Source organism: Plecotus auritus (genome assembly GCF_963455305.1).
Source record: "Plecotus auritus genome assembly, chromosome: 1".
Classification (NCBI taxonomy): domain Eukaryota; kingdom Metazoa; phylum Chordata; class Mammalia; order Chiroptera; family Vespertilionidae; genus Plecotus; species Plecotus auritus.
Genome location: NC_137770.1, coordinates 202613261 through 202632121, shown reverse-complemented (window position 1 = coordinate 202632121; position 18861 = coordinate 202613261). Strand labels below are relative to the sequence as shown.

The 18861-nt window shown below is 38.3% G+C and overlaps 1 protein-coding gene across 17 annotated transcripts in view; it reads left to right on the top strand.

The window, feature by feature from the left end:
* RUFY3 (RUN and FYVE domain containing 3) overlaps positions 1-18861 on the top strand; it is an 85387-nt gene that overhangs the window by 14141 nt on the left and 52385 nt on the right. For 3 of the 17 annotated variants that reach the window (XM_080660625.1, XM_080660622.1, XM_080660621.1), the window contains exon 1: positions 5775-6596. The exons of 10 other annotated variants lie outside the window; for them this stretch is intronic. In XM_080660625.1, coding sequence (XP_080516751.1) covers positions 6419-6596 — 178 coding nt within the window. In that variant the 5' untranslated portion in view covers positions 5775-6418. Of the gene's footprint in view, positions 1-5774; positions 6597-15129; positions 15226-18861 lie in introns of those variants that run through there. 4 more of the 17 variants (XM_080660616.1, XM_080660627.1, XM_080660620.1 and 1 more) reach the window with 3 other exon arrangements.

Genomic DNA, 18861 nt, shown 5'->3' with positions numbered 1-18861 from the left:
TGTTAAGTTACTATCCCTATTTCATCAGTGAAGAAACAGGCCCAGAAACAAGTAAGTTGCCAAGGTTACTCAACTTCTCAGTGGTGCATCTAGGACTCACTGTGGGCATTCTGACTCCAGAGTCCACATGCTCTCTCAGCCTGCCTCCCCATAACTGGAATTGTGTCCTAAATTAGAGGCTCCTTTTCAGGCAGCAGCAACCCTCTAGTTCAGTGGTCGGCAAACTGCAGCTTGTGAGCCACATGCGGCTCTTTGACCCCTTGAGTGTGGCTCTTCCACAAAATACCAAGGCCTGGGCGAGTCTATTTTGAAGAAGTGGCGTTAGAAGTAGTTTAAGTTTAAAAAATTTGGCTCTCAAAAGAAATTTCAATCGTTGTACTGTTGATATTTGGCTCTGTTGACTAATGAGTTTGCCGACCACTGCTCTAGTTCCTTGTTCTATTGAGCAAAGCCCTATTTGCTAAAAATGAGTGAATGAATGAATGTGAAATTCACAAGTCGACAGTTTGATAGAGAAAATAGTTACGTATGTAAACAACGCTGAATAGCCATCAGTGTGCTAAGGACTTAGGTATTCCTAAAACACCTGTAATTGCCTTTTTCTTGTCTGTTGCCTTGTTCTTTCTTCATATTCCTAGTGGCTAGTATATAGTAGGTGCCCTACTCATGTTACATGAATGATTCTGTCAGGTACAAACAAATAAAGCCTGTGTTAGAATGACCTGACATAAATATAGCTTACTTTTATAAAACTTGGTTTTCATGGTTGAAGTGAAATGGGAGGGTGGAAATATACCACTGCAAGAATATGGAGTACTTTAGAGTTACATACCAGTATCTATACCAACCAGTATCTATTGAGACTCTGGTATTTGGTAGGTCTATTTTAAGCTGATGTGTAATGGTGTGCAAAGCAGACAGAGTTCTCGTGGAGCCTGGGGTCTTTGTGCAGCTAGTTATTTAGTTTCATTTTATAGCTGCGTAAATTGAGACAAGAGGATAACTTTTCCAAGATTATCTACTAAGTTGTTGGTAGCTCGACATCTCTAAATCATTGCCTGCTGCCATTTAGCCATGAAATCAGGTTTAGTTATTAAGGTAAGAGTTATTTCTGGTGTTATTTTGGTTAAGTGTTTTTAATTAAAGGTTTTTTAATGATTTTTTAGAGAGATAGGAAGGGAAAGGGAGAGAGAGAGAGAGAAACATAGATGTGAGAATGACACATCGATCAGCTGCCTCCTGCACACCCCCCACTGGGGATCGAGCCTGTGACCCAGGCATGTGTCCGGACTGGGAATTGAACCAGTAACCTTTTGGTGCACGGAATGAAGCCCAACCAACTGAGACACACCAGCCAGGGCTTATTCTGGTTAATTTAACTAGTAGTAAGATTATGCATTGTAACACTTCTGGTGGTATTTGTTTCTAACAAAATAGTTACCCAGCTTCTCATTTGTAACTATTTTAAAGTACTTATTACCATTCTTGGTTAATATCCACTAAGTAGTACTGAGTCCGCCAAATGTATAAACCTAAAATTGTAGAAATATTAGCAGCATCAGAGGTAAACATAATAGATTTTTGTCCGAAAGAGAGAAGGAAGTGAGAGGGAGGGAGGACTAGAGCATGTGAATAAATCATGATCATTCCATTGAATAATCTTATAATTTAGCAAAACATCTAGGCTTTCCACAAATGTCATTATCACAATAATTTATCAAGGAAACCTTTTTGTGCTAATAGCGACTAGTAAAATGGGGGGAGGGGGAGGGAAGATGAGGTTTTTCTTCTTAAATTTTAAAACTATGATCCAGGAAGCCTTGGGCAGCATAACTTGTGATATTTACAGACTGATTTAGTTCCAAAGGGCGACAAATTTTAAGAAGCACCATTATTTACAGAATAGGAACTAGGTAATAGGAGACAACTAACTATAAAAGAAATAAGTGAAATGGTCTCTTACCCTCAAACCTGTTTGGAAGAATTGGCATACCTGCAAGAAATCTATTTCTGAAAAGTACATAATATCATTTAAAATGAAAAAAAAAAATTATAAATAGCCCAAATGCTCACTAGCATGGAAATGAATCAGAAAATTGTTTATACATACAATGGAATATTACCTTATAATACAGTAGCCAAATGGATAAACCACAGCCGCCACACTACAGTGTGGATAAACCTTAGAAAACACAATGTTGAATGAAAGGCTTAGAAGGTTGTAAAGTACATGAAACCCTTTCTTAAAGTTAAAAAACAAAAAGACAACTGAAGCTAAATCTATTGTTGAGGCATCTGTATATTTGTAGTAATATTTTAAAAATAAGATGATCTACACCATATTTAGAAATGATTGCACACAGCAGGAAAGGTCTATGCTGAGTTCTCAGTTTCTCAGAAAATGCCACTTATTAAAAAACCTGAGCTAAATGTATAAGGGTGAGTAAATGGAATATATGGTTTATGAAGCATTAAGGTGTAAAGTGTAAAAGCTGATAGAAATGTCCTCTTTTTCAAATCTTAAGTTTGTTGAAATTCATGTCTAGGAAATTTCATGAGGACCTTGTCTATGGTTTGTTTTTTGTTTTGTTTTGTTTTTTGTTTGTTTGGTTGGTTTTTGCTTTGTTTCTTTTTATTTTCCCTACGTAAAAATGTAATCCTTGGGATGGAGCACTGAAGTTGCAAAGCATAGAAGCAAACGTGGACTTTGGGGCATCAACACACAAGCAGTTTGAAATCCCAGATCTGCCCCTCACTAATTGTGTGATCTTGGGCCAGTCACTGGCTTACCTTTGGTTTCCTTGTATGTAAAAAGAGCATATCACTATCTACTTTGCAGGATTCTTGTGAGGATTTTTTTTTTTTACAGTATCTATAAAACCTTTTACAGAAAGTAGAAATTCAATAAATGATTGTTTTACCTTAAGCAATAATTTTTCCATATTGTATAACAGGGACATTGGGCATAACAAATCAGTCTTTATAATGGTAACTGAGTAAATATACTCTAAAAGGAATGTAACTTCCAAGTTTGAAATGTGAATCTTGTTTGCTTTGAATTAGTTGTAATGTGGAAAAGATGAGCTACGTGAACAGCTAGAATATAGTATTAGATCATCATCTTGGGTTTGAACTTCACATAGGCCTATTAATTCTGTTTAGGGCCACAGGCTACCCCAGCCCTCCTCACAATTGTTTACAAATATGTGCCTTTATTCACAAGTGGGATTAAATGAGAAAATAGTTCACTACATCTTGTAATTAGTATGTTATGAGGAAAAACGAGAATATGAGAAAAAAAAGATCAAGGTTTATATGTCTTACTGATGACTTAATATTGCCTTTATATTCTAAGCTAATATGTGTACTTGTAAAGACTCACATGTAAAAACAGTACTCACCAATATTTAGAATTATTTTATTAGTCTTCTACAAATAGTGCTTGTTTTGTAGTAAATTCATTGCTTAGGGACAGTGAGTAACTGTTCATGCTGAAGACTCAAAGGTGTTCACCTGCGAACAGGTATAACTAGATAGTGGAAGTATAGGTTTTCCTGCCCACCCACAGTTCTGAAATGGCTGCTAATACCTCCTCAGACTGATAGATCTGGGAAACTCAAGGAAAACAGTGTGGGCAGGTTTTTCTCTCCTTGGCAAAATTTTAATTGCTTTCAACTTCCTTCTGTGTGTCCTCTAGCTGACTCTCAAGAAGGACCTTTGGAAGGAAAGTTAACCAAGTTTCTCTGATTATTAACCTGGATGTTCTATTCCTGGTATGTTGTAATCAACCTGAATCTCCTATTCAGGGGTTAGTAGATTGGTTGGTTGGTAAAAGGATTGCTTGTCGTGGTTTGTGACAGGCTGAATTGGGGTATGGGTGGACTACAGGCAACCCCAAAGCATTCAGATATACTTAGGAATTCACTGTTCTATATTTTAAGACTGTATCAGTGACCTAGAATCTTGATGTCATGTATACAAATAGCCAGGCCTGTTTGGCATTGTGGTTCCAGGAACTATTCAGTATAAGACTTTACATGAGTGTTTACTATGTTTTGAGGTATTGCATGGCTTAAAATGATACTCTATCTATCCCCTTTCAGCTTTAATATGTAAATGTATAGCTAGAAAGAAATCAAACTGTAATTAAATGTGAATGTGTTAAATGAAGGCTTGTGTTCAGTATTTGGATATGCAAATTCTGCATCCTCGAACGTGACCTTGTCTTACTACTGCGTGCCCATTGTCTGGATTGCTTCCTGGCAACCTAGAGTACTCTCAGTGAATATTGAATGAATGAATGAGTGAATGAATGAATGAGTGAGTAAGTGAATGAATGAATAGTGCTGGGTCCAGATGTAGCATAATGTTGAAAGAGATTTAAATAGAAATGAGTAAACCTGGAATATTTTATTTTCCTTAGTAACTTAAGGATTTTCTTCCTAATTTTAAATATGTATATACTTATATACATTTTTTACATTATACCAGTTTGCCTTACTCTAACAATATAATGCTCGTTTACTTACAGAATCTGGTTCTTAGCATTTTTTCATTGAGCTTAATTTCACTTTAGGATAAAGCATTTATGAAATTTTAATAATGTTCTAGGAGAATATTTTCTTTTAGTTTTCAAAAATTAGTAAATCAAGATATCCCTCTGATAAAACTCCAGAATGAAATAAATCATCTTGGGATATATTTCTTAAAGTTGTATGTTCCTCTTTACAACCAGATCCTTAAATAGAAAGAAAAAAAAAAAAAACAAAACTTGTTTTCAATCATCCAGAACACTGTCAAAGAAAATCTTTACCATCCCTTATCTCCTTGTTATTTATGTAGCCCAGAAAGCAACGTACAGTATAAACATCTCCTTGGATAATACAGATATGCATGTGGGTCAGTGGGTGAGTTGGTTGGCTGGTTTAAGAGAATATGAAAATGTGTCCTTAGGGTGTTCCAGGATGGGAGAATTTTAAAAATATAACATAGTTTTATCTTCTGATTAGAAACACAGTACATCCTTAGTACAGAAACTTGGTAAATACAGCAGTAATAATAGGAGGTGAAATTGGCATTAATCAGGAAGGCTTTTACTTTTTAACTTCAATGGTTTTTTTCTTGCATTTCTGTCAAGTCTAAAATGTCAGGTTTTTATGCTTTAAAGAAGGAAATTACAAATGCCTGAGAGTATAATATTTAAATTGAAAATCTGCTTTAGCTTTTCTTAAAACACCAACTTTAGCAGAGTAAAGAATTTTAATATCTAGCCCTAGCTGGTTTGGCTCAGTGGATAGAGCATCGGCCTGCGGACTCAGGGTCCCGGGTTCGATTCCTGTCAAGGGCACATGCCCGGGTTGCAGGCTCAATCTCCAGTGGGGAGCATGCAGGAGGCAGCCAATCAATGATTCTCTCTCGTCATTGATGTTTCTATCTCTCTCTCTCCTCTCTGAAATTAATAAAAATATATTAAAAATAAAATAAAAACAGATTATAAAAAAAGAATTTTAATATCTAGGTATATAAGGATAAAAGAGATGTGGACTTTGTGCTTGTTAAATTAATCTAACTGCCTCTTATGTTAATTGTCCTCCTGTTATCCAGCCTTTATCCTAAAGGGAGGGGAATTGATGAGGATCTGTGCATTGTGTTATGTCTGATCACAGTTTGACTAGCACAGTCTGGAAGTGGGTTGTGCAGGATGAGAGCAAGCAGCCTAATTGCTCTCCCTGCATCAGCAGCATCTATAAAGCATCCTGGGAATTGCTCGCCCTGCGTTTAGAGCCGCTGGTCACATGAGCCTGGATTTTCAGTTCAGTTCATTAGTCAGCCATTTTGGTCAACACCCTGCTTACTGCGCACAACCAATCCTGTCAGAACTCAGCATCCCGGCTCATCTGAGCAGATCCTGGAAGTGATTCTGCAGTTCAGGATTTTGTTAAAGCTAAATTGAAAATTTTGTTCATTTTTTTTTCCTTTTGTGTGTGGTTTTGTGTTTTTTTTTTTTTTTTTTTTTCTGCACAAAGGAGGAGGATTTTTCACTTACACATGCGGAGGCCAGTTTTTTAAAGCCAGCTAAGGTGGCATCAGCTGTGCAGGATTTAAAGCCTATAGCTCAGCTGTAGAAGACGGGGTAGGGAAGGGAAGATAAAAGGAGTGAAGCTGAGAGAAGACAGCATCATTTTGTTATGTGGTAGAAACTGTCTATGGGAAAAGATAGTGTAGAATTGTTTATCTTGAACAGCTGGTTCTTAAACCATAAGATATTTTTCCTTGTGTGTGTTCTTTTTTAACCTCCTGCACCCCTTGAGAGCTTTGTTCCAGAGCTTTGGATTTGGGGGGTTTGGGCAAGGAGGTTTTATTTTTGTCGGGGGTGTGTGTGTGTTTGTGTGTGTGTTGTGGTCCCAGCTGAGTCATCATGTCTGCTCTGACGCCTCCAACCGATATGCCAACCCCCACCACTGACAAGATCACACAGGCTGCCATGGAGACCATCTACCTTTGCAAATTCCGAGTGTCTATGGATGGAGAATGGCTCTGCCTGCGAGAGCTGGATGACATCTCACTTACGCCTGACCCAGAGCCTACCCATGAAGGTATGGTCAGACCCTGTCCATAGTATCTCACCAGCACCCTCATTGTTACAGCAGGCTGGGAGGGCCAGGGACAGGTAGGAAGAAACCGTACTCTAACTGTTAACGACCTTCTCTACTTTATTGGGAAATAAATATTTTCCCTGCCCCCTAAAGGATCCTTTCAAAAGACGCTGGTGCTTGTTTAGAGTTCTTTGTCTTTAAGCCTCTAAAGAGAACATTTGAGGTCATTTATCACATCTGACCCTAATCGATAATGAAAAATCTATTAACTTTGATTATATACTGAACTATTATAGAAATCGCAGTGACTCTTAATAGAATAAGTTAGGACAGCCTGATTATAATTGTACATGATACAGTTGAAACACTCAAGGAATATCGTATGATCAGATATAATGTTAAACAGGCTATGATATCTAGAAAAATATTTGGTCAAACATTATCGTTTTTTAAATAATATGGATTATTAGATTAGATGAAAAAGCAGTTTTACATTCCATGCTTATTTAATGAATATGGACTCTTAAAATAGCATAATGGCTGAAAAGGTTAAACATGATTAATAAGGTAATCCCTACCCATGGAGTCCTTTGGCCATTGCTTTTTGCAAGTTATTTATGGTCACTATGATGACCCAAATTTCCATTGTCACTACCTTTGAGACTTTTGTGTACTCTTGACTTGTCACTTTCTAAATTGTGAGAAGTTGTTAGCTTCTACCCCTTAATTCTCTTAATGCCATAAGGAAGAGAATTAATTTGAGTCATAACTCCAGGTTACTTTGTTGTGTTTGGGTGTTTTGGTTTTTTTTGATGCAGAAGTGGCCTCTTAGCTAGTGTTTATTCTGTACCCTTAAAATAATGAAGAGAGACATGCTTCCAAATGAGAGAAATTCTTCATAAACCTCTTCCTGATGTTTAGGCATATCACCTGCAAGACAGTGGGTAGAGGGAAAGTGCACATAGCAGACTGCATTAGGGAAAAGTGATTCCCTGCCCTTGACCTGGCCTTGCAATCTTTCCATGACTCAGATTTCACCCATTGTGTCCGCTAAGAATTTTATTTTCCCGTTTAGACTTAGCCTTGAGCAACTATTAGAAAGGGTTAACCTCACAGAACACAAAGCAGTCATTTGGGGTGTGTCTTTAAGGGCAGTGTTTAAGTAGTTTTTAAGACCCTCTGCATCTTGGAACAATTGGTTTGTCAGTTGGCTGCTTCCTTTAGCTCTAAGTTACAGAATGCACAAGGTAGAAGACATCAGCTGGAATTCCACACAATGACAGTACTGTTTAAAACAGGCTTTGGGGATGAAAAATACACTTAGCAAGCTACCAAGAAATCTTTTACCAAATGTCTCAATTGGCATATTTTGTTTTAAAAAATATTCCCATGCATTTTGAAGTTGTGCAATGTGAAATATTCCCTTAATTGTAAAATCCAGTGTATCACTGTCTCAAAAATAGTTCTGAACAATTTTAGTACTTTGAGTATATATTTGTTTTATGAGCAAGATTCCTCTGACTGAGCAAAAGTGAGCTATTTGGCTTATGTTAGCATTTGTAAAGAAGCAATCTGTGACAGAAGAGAGCTGTAACCTAAACTATAAGTGGCACATCCTTTGATTAAGGAAACAGACAAATGGGAAGTTCCCAACCCCTTAGAATCAACAATAGAGGATGTGAAGGAAATAGAAAATGCTGACAATGAACCTTGGAATTTTGCCTTAAGTTTGGCAAGAAAAGCAAGAATTTCAAATAGTTGAAAATAGAAATAATAAAAGAAAGCCCAGGTGCAGGAAAGCATCTGTAGGCTTGGTGAACTAGGGAACCAGTTGGTACTTTTATTTCCTCGCTCCACTGGCTAATTCTGGGTGTATAAACAGTCATTTAGGCCCGAGAAATGTCTGCTTTAACATTAATACCAGTGACAATTGTTAGGTTTAATTCAGCTATCAGCATTTAAGTGGTGGTCACCAGGCCAGTGATAATGTCAGTCTCACGTTGTTGACAAAATGGAGCACCTGGCGCCTGGACACAGGAGTATTCATAGAATACTAAGGTACTTTCACTCCTTGATGTCACTGCATGCTTCAGTGATCCACAGAGGGAAAGACATCTGACCACACAGGTCCTACAGTGGGGCCCCCTGACTCCCACAAAAGAAAGTGGGCAAAAAGCATAATGTACCCTCTTAAAATGATAATATAGGCAGTGTAGCCTCAGCAGTAGCTTTGTGGTTTCCAACTTCTGTTCTCTGAAAACAGTCCCTGCCCTTCACTGCAGCCCACAGTGTAGGCTGGAACCTAGTTTCTGCCTAGCTTAACCCTTAAAAACATGGGAATAAAAATATTCACTTTATTATTTTCATGCTTATTGGTGGTCAATTTTTTAAATACACTTTTTTAAAAACCAGGAGCAAGTCTACAAATCTTTATTATGAGTACATTTCCCTTAAAGACAAAAGCCTAGGATTGATTCCACAGGGGAGGAGAGGGTTCAGGAAAGGCTTCATCAAGAAAATGAGACTTGGGCTGGACCTTGTGTGATAACTAGGTGATCACCAACCAGATACAGCAAGTGCATTTCAAATAGTGCACAGTGAGCTAGCTGAGCTAGGGAGTAGCAAATAGTTGGGAGTGGTTCCTCCCTGATAATAAGTTAAGAGGATTAAATGACAGAGTTAATGCTTTCACAGTGTTAATCCTTATATACATTAGTTTTTTGTATAATAGTTATTCATGGAGCAGAGGTTTGAACTGCAGCGTTTGAAGCCAGATTGACAAATATATTGCCATTTTAATGTATATTATTTTTATAACTAACATTCTGAAACAGTGTTAAGGTGAACATTAGTAGTTTAAATTCAAATTTTAGCATTGTCCTTTCTCAGAGCTCAATAAACAAGAAAATAATTGGTTAAAAATAAAACTCAGTAAGAAATACTTGTTTTCCTATTAACCTTTTAAAGATGGGGAATCCGATATTGAGAGGTGATGCAGGATAATCAGTTTAATTAAATAAAGCATACTATTTGGTTACAAAGACAACTATAAGCTTTAAAATTACTTTTTTTACTTAGAAAAGTTCCTTCTCAAATACAGATAAAGAGAGGACTATGAAGAAGTGATCTATTGGACAGACACATTGAGAACCTTTGCTCATGACTTTGGCTTTAGAGCACTGTACATGATGGCAGACTTCATATGTTGTTATTTCATAACGCTGCAGTTTCTCCCTGGTAGTTGTATTTTGTTTTAATGTTCATTTAAGATAGCTGGCATTTATACTGTAATGTGTAAAGAGAGAACTTATATGAAACATCTGTGAGTATAGTAATAAGACTGCACTACACAAGGAATGAGTTTTGGTCTGTGAGTGGTCAGAAATATTTCTTGGGCAACCCTTGAGGAGTCCAGTTCTAGGGACTAAGAAAGACAGACCTTGCCCTCTGAGTTCACCATCAGGGTAAAGAGATGAAACAAAGATGTCAGAAGCTGCTATAAAAGAAGTGTGAACTGCTTAGTTGCCAAAGGACAAACCCGTTTCTTAGGAACCGGGATGTGGAATTCAAAGCCCTACAGCACTTGGTGATAACATTTCCCAAAGGAGTATGTGTGCAGGTTTGGCATCAGGCTTTTTCCATTCAATAGGGAATACTCTACCAATAGGACATACTAGTAAGCAAGGAGAAATCCCCGGAAGGTGAAAAGGAAAGTATTTATTAATCAACCACTGGCAGGTATCTGGTGCTGAGGTAACTCCAAAGACATTTACTAAGGTACTTTCACTCCTTGATGTCACTGCATGCTAGTATAACCCCATCCGGCCTGGGAACTGCATATGTTTCAATGAAAAAAAGTGCACATCCCAATAGGCATTTTGGTAGGTGAAGCCAGATGGCTGTTTACCAAGAAACTTCATAGTGTAATATGGGGTTCCACAGCAGACTCTCCTTGTGGGTTCTTGTCTCAGGAAGTTTGATGAATAAAATTTGAAGACTAAAAGGACTTGCTAGTAAAAGTGTGGGAATTTATTGGAAGCAAATACAAACTCCCATGTAGGAAGGGGTTCCCATGGGAGTAACCACCCAAGCCCCTTTGTCTAAGGTTTTTAAAAGTTGGGAGTTCTTTGTTAATGTAGCTTCCTTCTAATTGGACCCCTTCCCCATTTTATGATCCCGTGTTTTCCTAATTGGTCACTCTTTTGCAGGGTATCAGTTCCAAAGTTCAAAGCCCAACTGGTGTTCCCCTTTTCCTCTTTCCCTTATCTTGTAACATTTATCTGTCCCCTGTGAAAGTATGTTTCCCTCTTCCCTTATCTTGCTACATTTCTCTATCCCCTGTGAATGTATGCCTTCCCCTTCCCTTTATCTTGTAATATTTCTCTATCCTCTGTAAAAGTAAGATAAGCATTCTGGCAGCTCCAAGCCCTCACCTATGTATTCCTCTCCCATGGACCACTCTTATTCCCTAACTGCCTGTCCTGTCTCTAAATTCCTTTCAATAGCATGAATTCACTACTGGCAGCTCTAAGCCCTCACCTATGCATTCCTCTCCCATGGACCACTCTTTTTCCCTAACTGCCTGTCCTGTCTCTAAATTCCTTTCAATAGCATGAATTCACTATAGTCTGGTGCAGGGCTTTTAATCCTGGGATCCATGATCCTAAAATTATATGTAAAATCTTACATTTGTGCATTTTTTTTTCTGGGAGAAAAATCCTTAGTGTTCATTAGAATCCCCAAAGAAAAACGTAATGCTTGAAAAACATACAATTTTTATCGTAAGATCAGCCCTTCAGCCCTTCATTCCACATACTCATAATTTGTGCCCCACGCTATGCTAGGTCCTAAGGTCTGTACCTTAGCAAGCTGGGTCCTCTGTGTGTGCCACTCATCGTTTAGGTTGCAGCCCTCATATATTTCCTGTCCCCGATTTCTCCAGAAACTCAAACAGCACCATTACAGATGCTTACATGAACCAAACACCTCACTCTTGCTCCAAAAACAAATATATACTCAAAGTAGTAAAATTGTTCAGAATTATTTTTGAGACAGTGATGCACTGAATTTTATAATTAAGGGAATATTGCATGACCTTGGGATGTGAATACTTTTTAAAGTAAAATATGCAAATTGAGACATTTGCTAAGAGACTTCTTGGTAGGCTTCTAAAAATGTATTTTTTATCCCTTAAGGCTGTTTTAAACAGTACTGTCATTGTATGGAATTGATGTCTTCCAACACTTGTGCACATTCTGAAACTTAGAGCCAAAGGAAGAGTCCAACTGACAAACCAATTGTTCAAAGATGCAGAGGGTCTTAACCGATGAGGCGGGGCGGGGGGGGGGGGGGGGAACGGTATTTCAAACAAGAACAGTTGTAATCCTTGCAGGGCAGTGCTATAGAACCAAAAATCTTAGGGAGTTCCCCGGGAGATTTCCAGTTGAAGTAATGTTTGAGCTCTGACCTAAAAGATATGTAGGAGTTATCTGGGCACTAACTGGAGGAGGTGGAGTGGGGAGGTAGGGAGACAGCACTTGCAGAGACACCCCAATGTTACAACTGAAAGATTTTCAGTATATATTTTCTGCCTCTTTCCAAATTTCCTTTCCATTAAGTTTTCACCTTTTTATTAGAAACATTAATAAAGCCACATTCTCTACTAGGCTCAAAATGTTAGGGGTAATAGTTTTTTTTTCTTCTGGGTATACACAATGTTAATTTTTTAACATTAAAATCTGAAGTGTTTTAACAGTGAAGTAGAAAAATAAAACAACTATTACCCTTAATGAATATCGGTAACATACAATTTTGTGATTTGACTTCCTATTTTCACTTCAAAGAACACAATAAGCATTTAATGGTCAAATTGACATTTGAGGATGTATAGTAAGTGGTAGAGCCAGGATTCAAACACAAGTAGCTTTGGATCAACCTGTGACACAGCACTCCTATGCCAGAATCCAGTGACCATAAGTCCACAATAGACTTGATGTAATACGGGATGTCTTCTTCCCAGTCTCTGGTGACATATTTTTAGCAGTTTTGTAGGAAATTGAAGATAGCATTGGCCAGTGAGCATTCAAATGAGGCCAAAAGCATGCCATTTGGGGCTTGCTTGGTGATTGCCATCAATTAATTGGAGACCTTTGTTTGTTTATGCTCTTATTTTCCCTTTTCTCTTTCCACTCATGAAGTGTGTAAAAATATTTACCCAGTTGTGCAGATACTGTCAAACAGCAAAAATGGCACACTGCTGAAACTGACAGCACCTTTATATGCTAAATTTAAAATGTTTCCCAATCAGACGTAGAAAATGATGTGAAAGGTGTTTGTGGTATAGCAGTAATGGTCATGACTATGGATTGCTTGAGGTAGTAACTAAATTGAATTCTTACTCTTTAGCCAAGCATTCCAGTGCTTTTCTTTGAGTAATCTTGCTTACCCAGTGTTTTTCAAATTCCTTTTCAATATTTGCCTATTCCAGCCAGCTATTGATTCTGTACTTCAACAAAACCCTGATTATTATTGTTACACTGTTCCCTCTTGGACTCTTCATGCTGACATCCTATATAATAAATGGCTAATATGCAAATTATCCCCTCAACTGGGAGTTCGACCAGGGGCAGCCGGCCCCACCTCTGATTGCCCCCCCCCACTGCAGTTGGGGGCAGGGCCAGCCCACCAACCTCCTGTGTTCCCTCCCCCTGGCCGGCCCAGCACGATAGATTGGCCCCGATTGGGCGGGCCAGCCGAACCCCACCCTTGCACAAATTTGTGCACTGGGCCTCTAGTTAAATTGGGAAAGGGGAAGAACCCTCGATTCCCTCATCCACAAGGCCTTCTCTAACAATCCAGCACCTTCATCTCCCGACTCATTGGGAACTGTTTGTCACTTGGCTCACTCACTTGGAATCTTCTCTAGTGACATTTCTTTTAATCTGTGTGGTTCCTCTTCAGCAGGCCTGTGTATTGTTTATGGTAGATATCCAACACACTGAGGTGAATTCAGTAGTGCCCCATAACCGCAGAAAAAGTTCATTTTAAAAAGAAAAGATTATTGGAATACCTTCCCTCTGTTGCACACATTTTATGGTTTCTAGGTCTTTAATTTTTTTTCTTTTTAATCATTTATCTCATATGCCAGATGCACTGTATCTTGTTTAGAAAATAGCAATTTAGTATAATTTGTTGTTTACAATATGGGGGCTCTGCTAGTAGAGTATATACTGTATATATACAGTGGTAAAGCCTTTTTGGAAATAACTTAATCAGTGTGAAGCAAGAACCTTAAAAAATTAATTCCCAGTGATTATACCAGACATTGATCCTAAGGAAGTAATCAGAGACATAGGGAGAAAGTTTATATATGTATATTTATCATAGCATTATGATGTATTATAGCAAAATCTTAAAAGCAACTTAAATAGCATAACAGGGAAATTGTTTAATAAGTTGTAGAACATCTATACAGCAATCACTAAATATAGTATTGAGGAAGAATATTTAATGGCACAGGATGTTGGTTAGAATATAATAAGTTTTAAAAGCTGTCTCCCAAGCCACATGTACACTGTGATCATAATTTGTTGTAAATGTAGTACATACACACAGGTGAAGGGAAATGTACCAAAAATGTAAAAAGTATTTACTTCTGGACAGGAACTACAGGTGATTTTTATTGTATTTTTATACTTTTTAATGTCTTCCAAATACTCTATAAGAGCATATATTACTATAACCAGGAAAATGCAGTTTTTCAAAGAGAAAAGCTTATGGAAACTAGGTGTACAATCATTCATCCATCTGATTCACTTATTAAGCACCTTCTGTGACACAGTTTCACATACCCATGAACAGGAGCAATCAGTTAAAAGTGGAGCCACTGCTTTGGATTTGATTCCCAACTAATTTTTATATATTCTTAGCAGACGGGGTTTTTCTAGATCCCAGGCCCATGTTTACTTACTGCCGTGCTTTGTTTTCAAAACTGCCCGAACGCTACGTGCAATGTCTAAGATGGAGCCAGCGCAGCATTTTATTTATTCCTTTCCTAGGAGTTCAGAGTCATTAGGAATTTTTTACTTTATTCTTTGCTTTAAATAATGGCACATCTCCTTTTGTCCTCTGCCCTTGGGGAGATAACTAGAACATTTGTTGCCTCCGGCCCAGTTAACCTCAGATTTACATTGTCGGTTTTCCGAGTTACAATTACCGGTACACAAGGCAGTCTTTGTGAACTTCCCAAAGCAAGAAGGTTGTAGCTTTTAATCCCATCTCAGATGCCTAAGGGGCATAGTTCTTTGGACAAGGTTCATCCCTTCTTTTCACTGTGTTCTGGGAATAGTCTAGCGAGACACCCTTTCAAGGTAAGTTTTTACCCACCTGCCTCCGAGATTTTATAAAATCCTAAAACTGGGGGTGACATGTGATCGTAGTTCATCTTTAAACCACACGAGAGCTGCATGATGCCTCTGAGCTGACCTCTGATAGCATGCTGTCTCTAATAGCAGCTTTCTCCTTCCCATTTCAGGTCTGCTTTCTGTTTCTCCCCAACTCTGTATACTTCTGCATTGGCGTCGCTGTAGTGCACTGTTCTTCATCACAGTGTCTTACTGTCATTCTATTGGTGAGCCTTTTCTGGGCATTCTTAGAATGGAGCTTTTACTTTCATCTTTAATTTGTGGCTTTTTTCATGGAGTTCACTTCAACTCTTCTTGGGTTATCAGCTTCCAACACTGGAAGGTCATTTGTCCTAAGCTAACTACGGACATATTTATCATTTTCCAGAGGTAAATGCTATACCAATTGAGATAACTGCTACTCAGTGATGGAGCTCAGATTGGGATGCAAGTTGTCGGATTCCCAGGCACGGGTGCCTGAGAGACCTAGCAGGAAAGAGAGCAAAATGCTGTCATTTGAGAGCACCCACAGAATTCTCTGTTCTTCAGTTGTGGTTCTGAATAGTTTTGGGTTTTTTGGTAGTGGCTCTTGTTTTAGGGGGAGTTGGAGAGTGTAATGGGCACAATTTTCTGTTGTGGTTCCTCCAACCCCTACCTATCCACTGTGACTGCTAGGAAGGTGCGTTTGAGTACAGGGGAGTAAATACTAAAATCTGTCCTCTTGGAATTTTTGGTGTTTGAACTTTTCCAGTGAACACATAGGATTTGATGAGTTAGATTAAGCAACAGTATGGAGAAACAGTGAAGCAAACTTGTTGCCAAATGGCCCCTAAGTAATCATTTATTTTTCATCATAATTAAATATTCCCAAAATAAAATGTATATGTCAGTGTGTTGACAATTATTGGGTTCTTTTAGAAAATATATTTAGTATTGTTATGTGTGTATTTTAATTGAAAACAATTTTATTTTTCTAGTAATAGGAAAAATTGTGTTACAGAATACAGAAAGTACAAAATAGTATAACTCATCTAAAATCCTGTCACCTATCTATAACCACAGTAAAATTTAGTAACCAGATTCTGTCTTTTTAATATATACACACAGAGTTCCCTTACAAGCTCATAGAATTTTATGCATGTTAAGTCATACCATACCTGTGTTGTGTGGCCTGCCGTTTTTCCTCTGCAGTATCTTTCCACATCAGTAAAAGGAAATCTGGGTCACCTTGCTTAATTTCAGTTATTTGGATGTGACATGGTGTCTTTGGCTCCTTATTACAGACATTTAGGTTGTTTCTAAATTTGGCTACCATTGGCAGTTTGGGTTCATCATTATGTTTATAGTTTGTACACTTTACCAGTTTTCATTTTCAGAAGTAGAATTTCTGGGTCAAATAGTAATGTATTTTTAATTTTTTAAACAATTTCCAAGCTGCCATAAACATTTTTAAAAATTTTAATAGCATGGTATAAATTTTCACATAGGTAGCTACTTTGCAACTCATTTTTGTCTTTTGCTGCTGTACTTAGTTGTGGTTTCTCACACTGTATGAAAATCTGAACTTTCCAAAGGAAACAGTTGTGGTTTCTGGGACAGTTGATTCAGCAACTGTAAACTGCATGATACTGTTACATCTGGGGGCGAGGGGGGTGTTTTTCCTTTAAGCTAGTGACAATGTCAAAAGCAGAAGAGAGTGAATTTTACTGTTAATATACAATGAGAAATTTCACACTTTTCTAAGATTGCTAGAATTTGCTTCCTGGGATGAAAAGACTGCTGAGATTTTTTCTTTCTCCTAGAGCAGTAAAACCTAGGGTGTGTATTTGAAACACTGCATTTCATCTGAGAATCCCATAAGGTCTAGTCCTGTGGGCAGCAGCTGCCCGGTCGAGGCGTATCAGAGATGTTACCTCTGCCACTGAGGCCATGCAGGCAAGAGGGCAAGGGTCTGCCCTTGGGAGGAGGCCCCCTCTCCTTTCCCGCTTACTCCCCATCGGGTCCTGTCCTCCCTGGCCTTCCAGTGTCACCGCCTTGCTCGCCTGACTTAGGAATCTATTTTATCTTCTCTCATCTCTGTGATACCATTCCTGTCTGACCTTGTGTGATAGTTACTTAGTTCCCCTAAGAATAGTGTCTATGGACATTTCATCTCGGTAACTTCTGTACAAACTAACCACTAACTGCCCTACTAAACTCCTTTGCTCACCATACATACTCAGTAAATATGAAATGGTTCAAGTGTTGATAACTGCATTGAAAAGATCTAGTTCTCTTATGTCTTTCTCCTTTACTTTCACACAGAACACTTCATTTCTGACACTCTAGTCACCAAGTGTGTGTGTGTGTGTGTGTGTGTGTGTGTGTGTGTGTGTGTGTCTGTCAGGGGAAGCAATTCTGCAGCACCAGCTGGGTGTTTTAACTCAATTCTGACTCTGCCCAGAGATAGCGTCAGATCCCTCTGGTTAAGGGTTCAGTCCCATGAAACTGCCTCCCCACTTCAAATGCCAATCAAAAGTAGTAGGTCCCCAGGGTACTCACAATTTTTGACCTACTTGGTTACAAGTCAGAGCTTCCTATGACATCTTCCCCCTTGAATTTGATTGTTTGCTAGAACAGCTCACAGGACTGAGGGAAACGTTAACATTTGCCAGTTTATTAAAGGATAGGCTAAAGAATGTAGATGAACATCTGGGTGAAGAGACACACAGGGTGAGGTCTGGGAGGATCTCAAGTGCCTGCTTCTGCCCCTGTGGGATTGGGATAGGTCACTCTCCCGGTAAAGGTTTGGAACTCTGCACTGTTGAGATTTTATGGGGGCTTCCTCATGCAGGCATGATCAATTATACATTCATTTCCAGCTCCCTTTTCTAGAGAAGTGGGGGCAGGGATGAAAATTCTAACCTTCTAAATACAGCCCCATCCAGGAAACATTTAGGAGCTCACCCAGATTTGAGTCATTATAGCAAAAGGTGCTCCTTGTGCTCTTCTCACGTAGGAATTTACAAGTTTCAGGAGCCCTTTCATCAGGGACTGGGGACGAAAACCAAATACATGTTTCTTACTATAAATCATAAGTTCAGAATAACTTGCTGTTACTTTTTCCAGAACCATTTGTATTTCCTTGCTGATATTTTTGTTTTTACTGTGCTATGGGAAGAAGATAGACTTTGGACTATGTTACTGATTTATTAGAACAAGACCTCTAGGCATTTTTTAAAAATAGCTTGACAGTTCCTTTGTTAATCTTTATCATGTTACCAAGAGAATTACATTATTGTTGGTTTAACAACACCTCAGCTGTTACATGTGTCATTTGGTCTACTTACATTGATTTATTTTTTTCCCCTGTGTTCCATACTTAGTTTAGTGTGTGTTTTTGTAATCCTATTCCCTCTGTTGTTTTTTAAAAGTTATGGCAAATAAAGGAATCCAGTTTGTAGCCAAATCCGAATATCGGGCACACATTGGTGTCTTGTAAACGGTAAAGTTGACATTGAGTATCTATGATGTGCTAAGTACTTTAAATTTGTTAGCTTTTATTTTCCCAAAGTCCTTGAAAGAATTATCTGTCATCTGTAGCTGGGACTTCAGGAAGACTTTCCCTCAAGAAACTGTAATAAATTTTTAAAAAGTAGCACTCTAAACAAAAGACACCTAGCTTCAAAGCAAGAATGTTAACTTGGTTACATTTGTCTCTAAACTTAACTGTAACTCTGTCTTCTGTAGTAATATTACTGTAGAAAGAATTTATCAAGAAGAGCAGTCTCACAACCATGTGTACATGAACAATGGAGAGGCGCCTGGAGCCCATTTAAGTGCTACCTCTCAGGAGGGAAGGTGCTTCAGCCAGTTCCCTCATC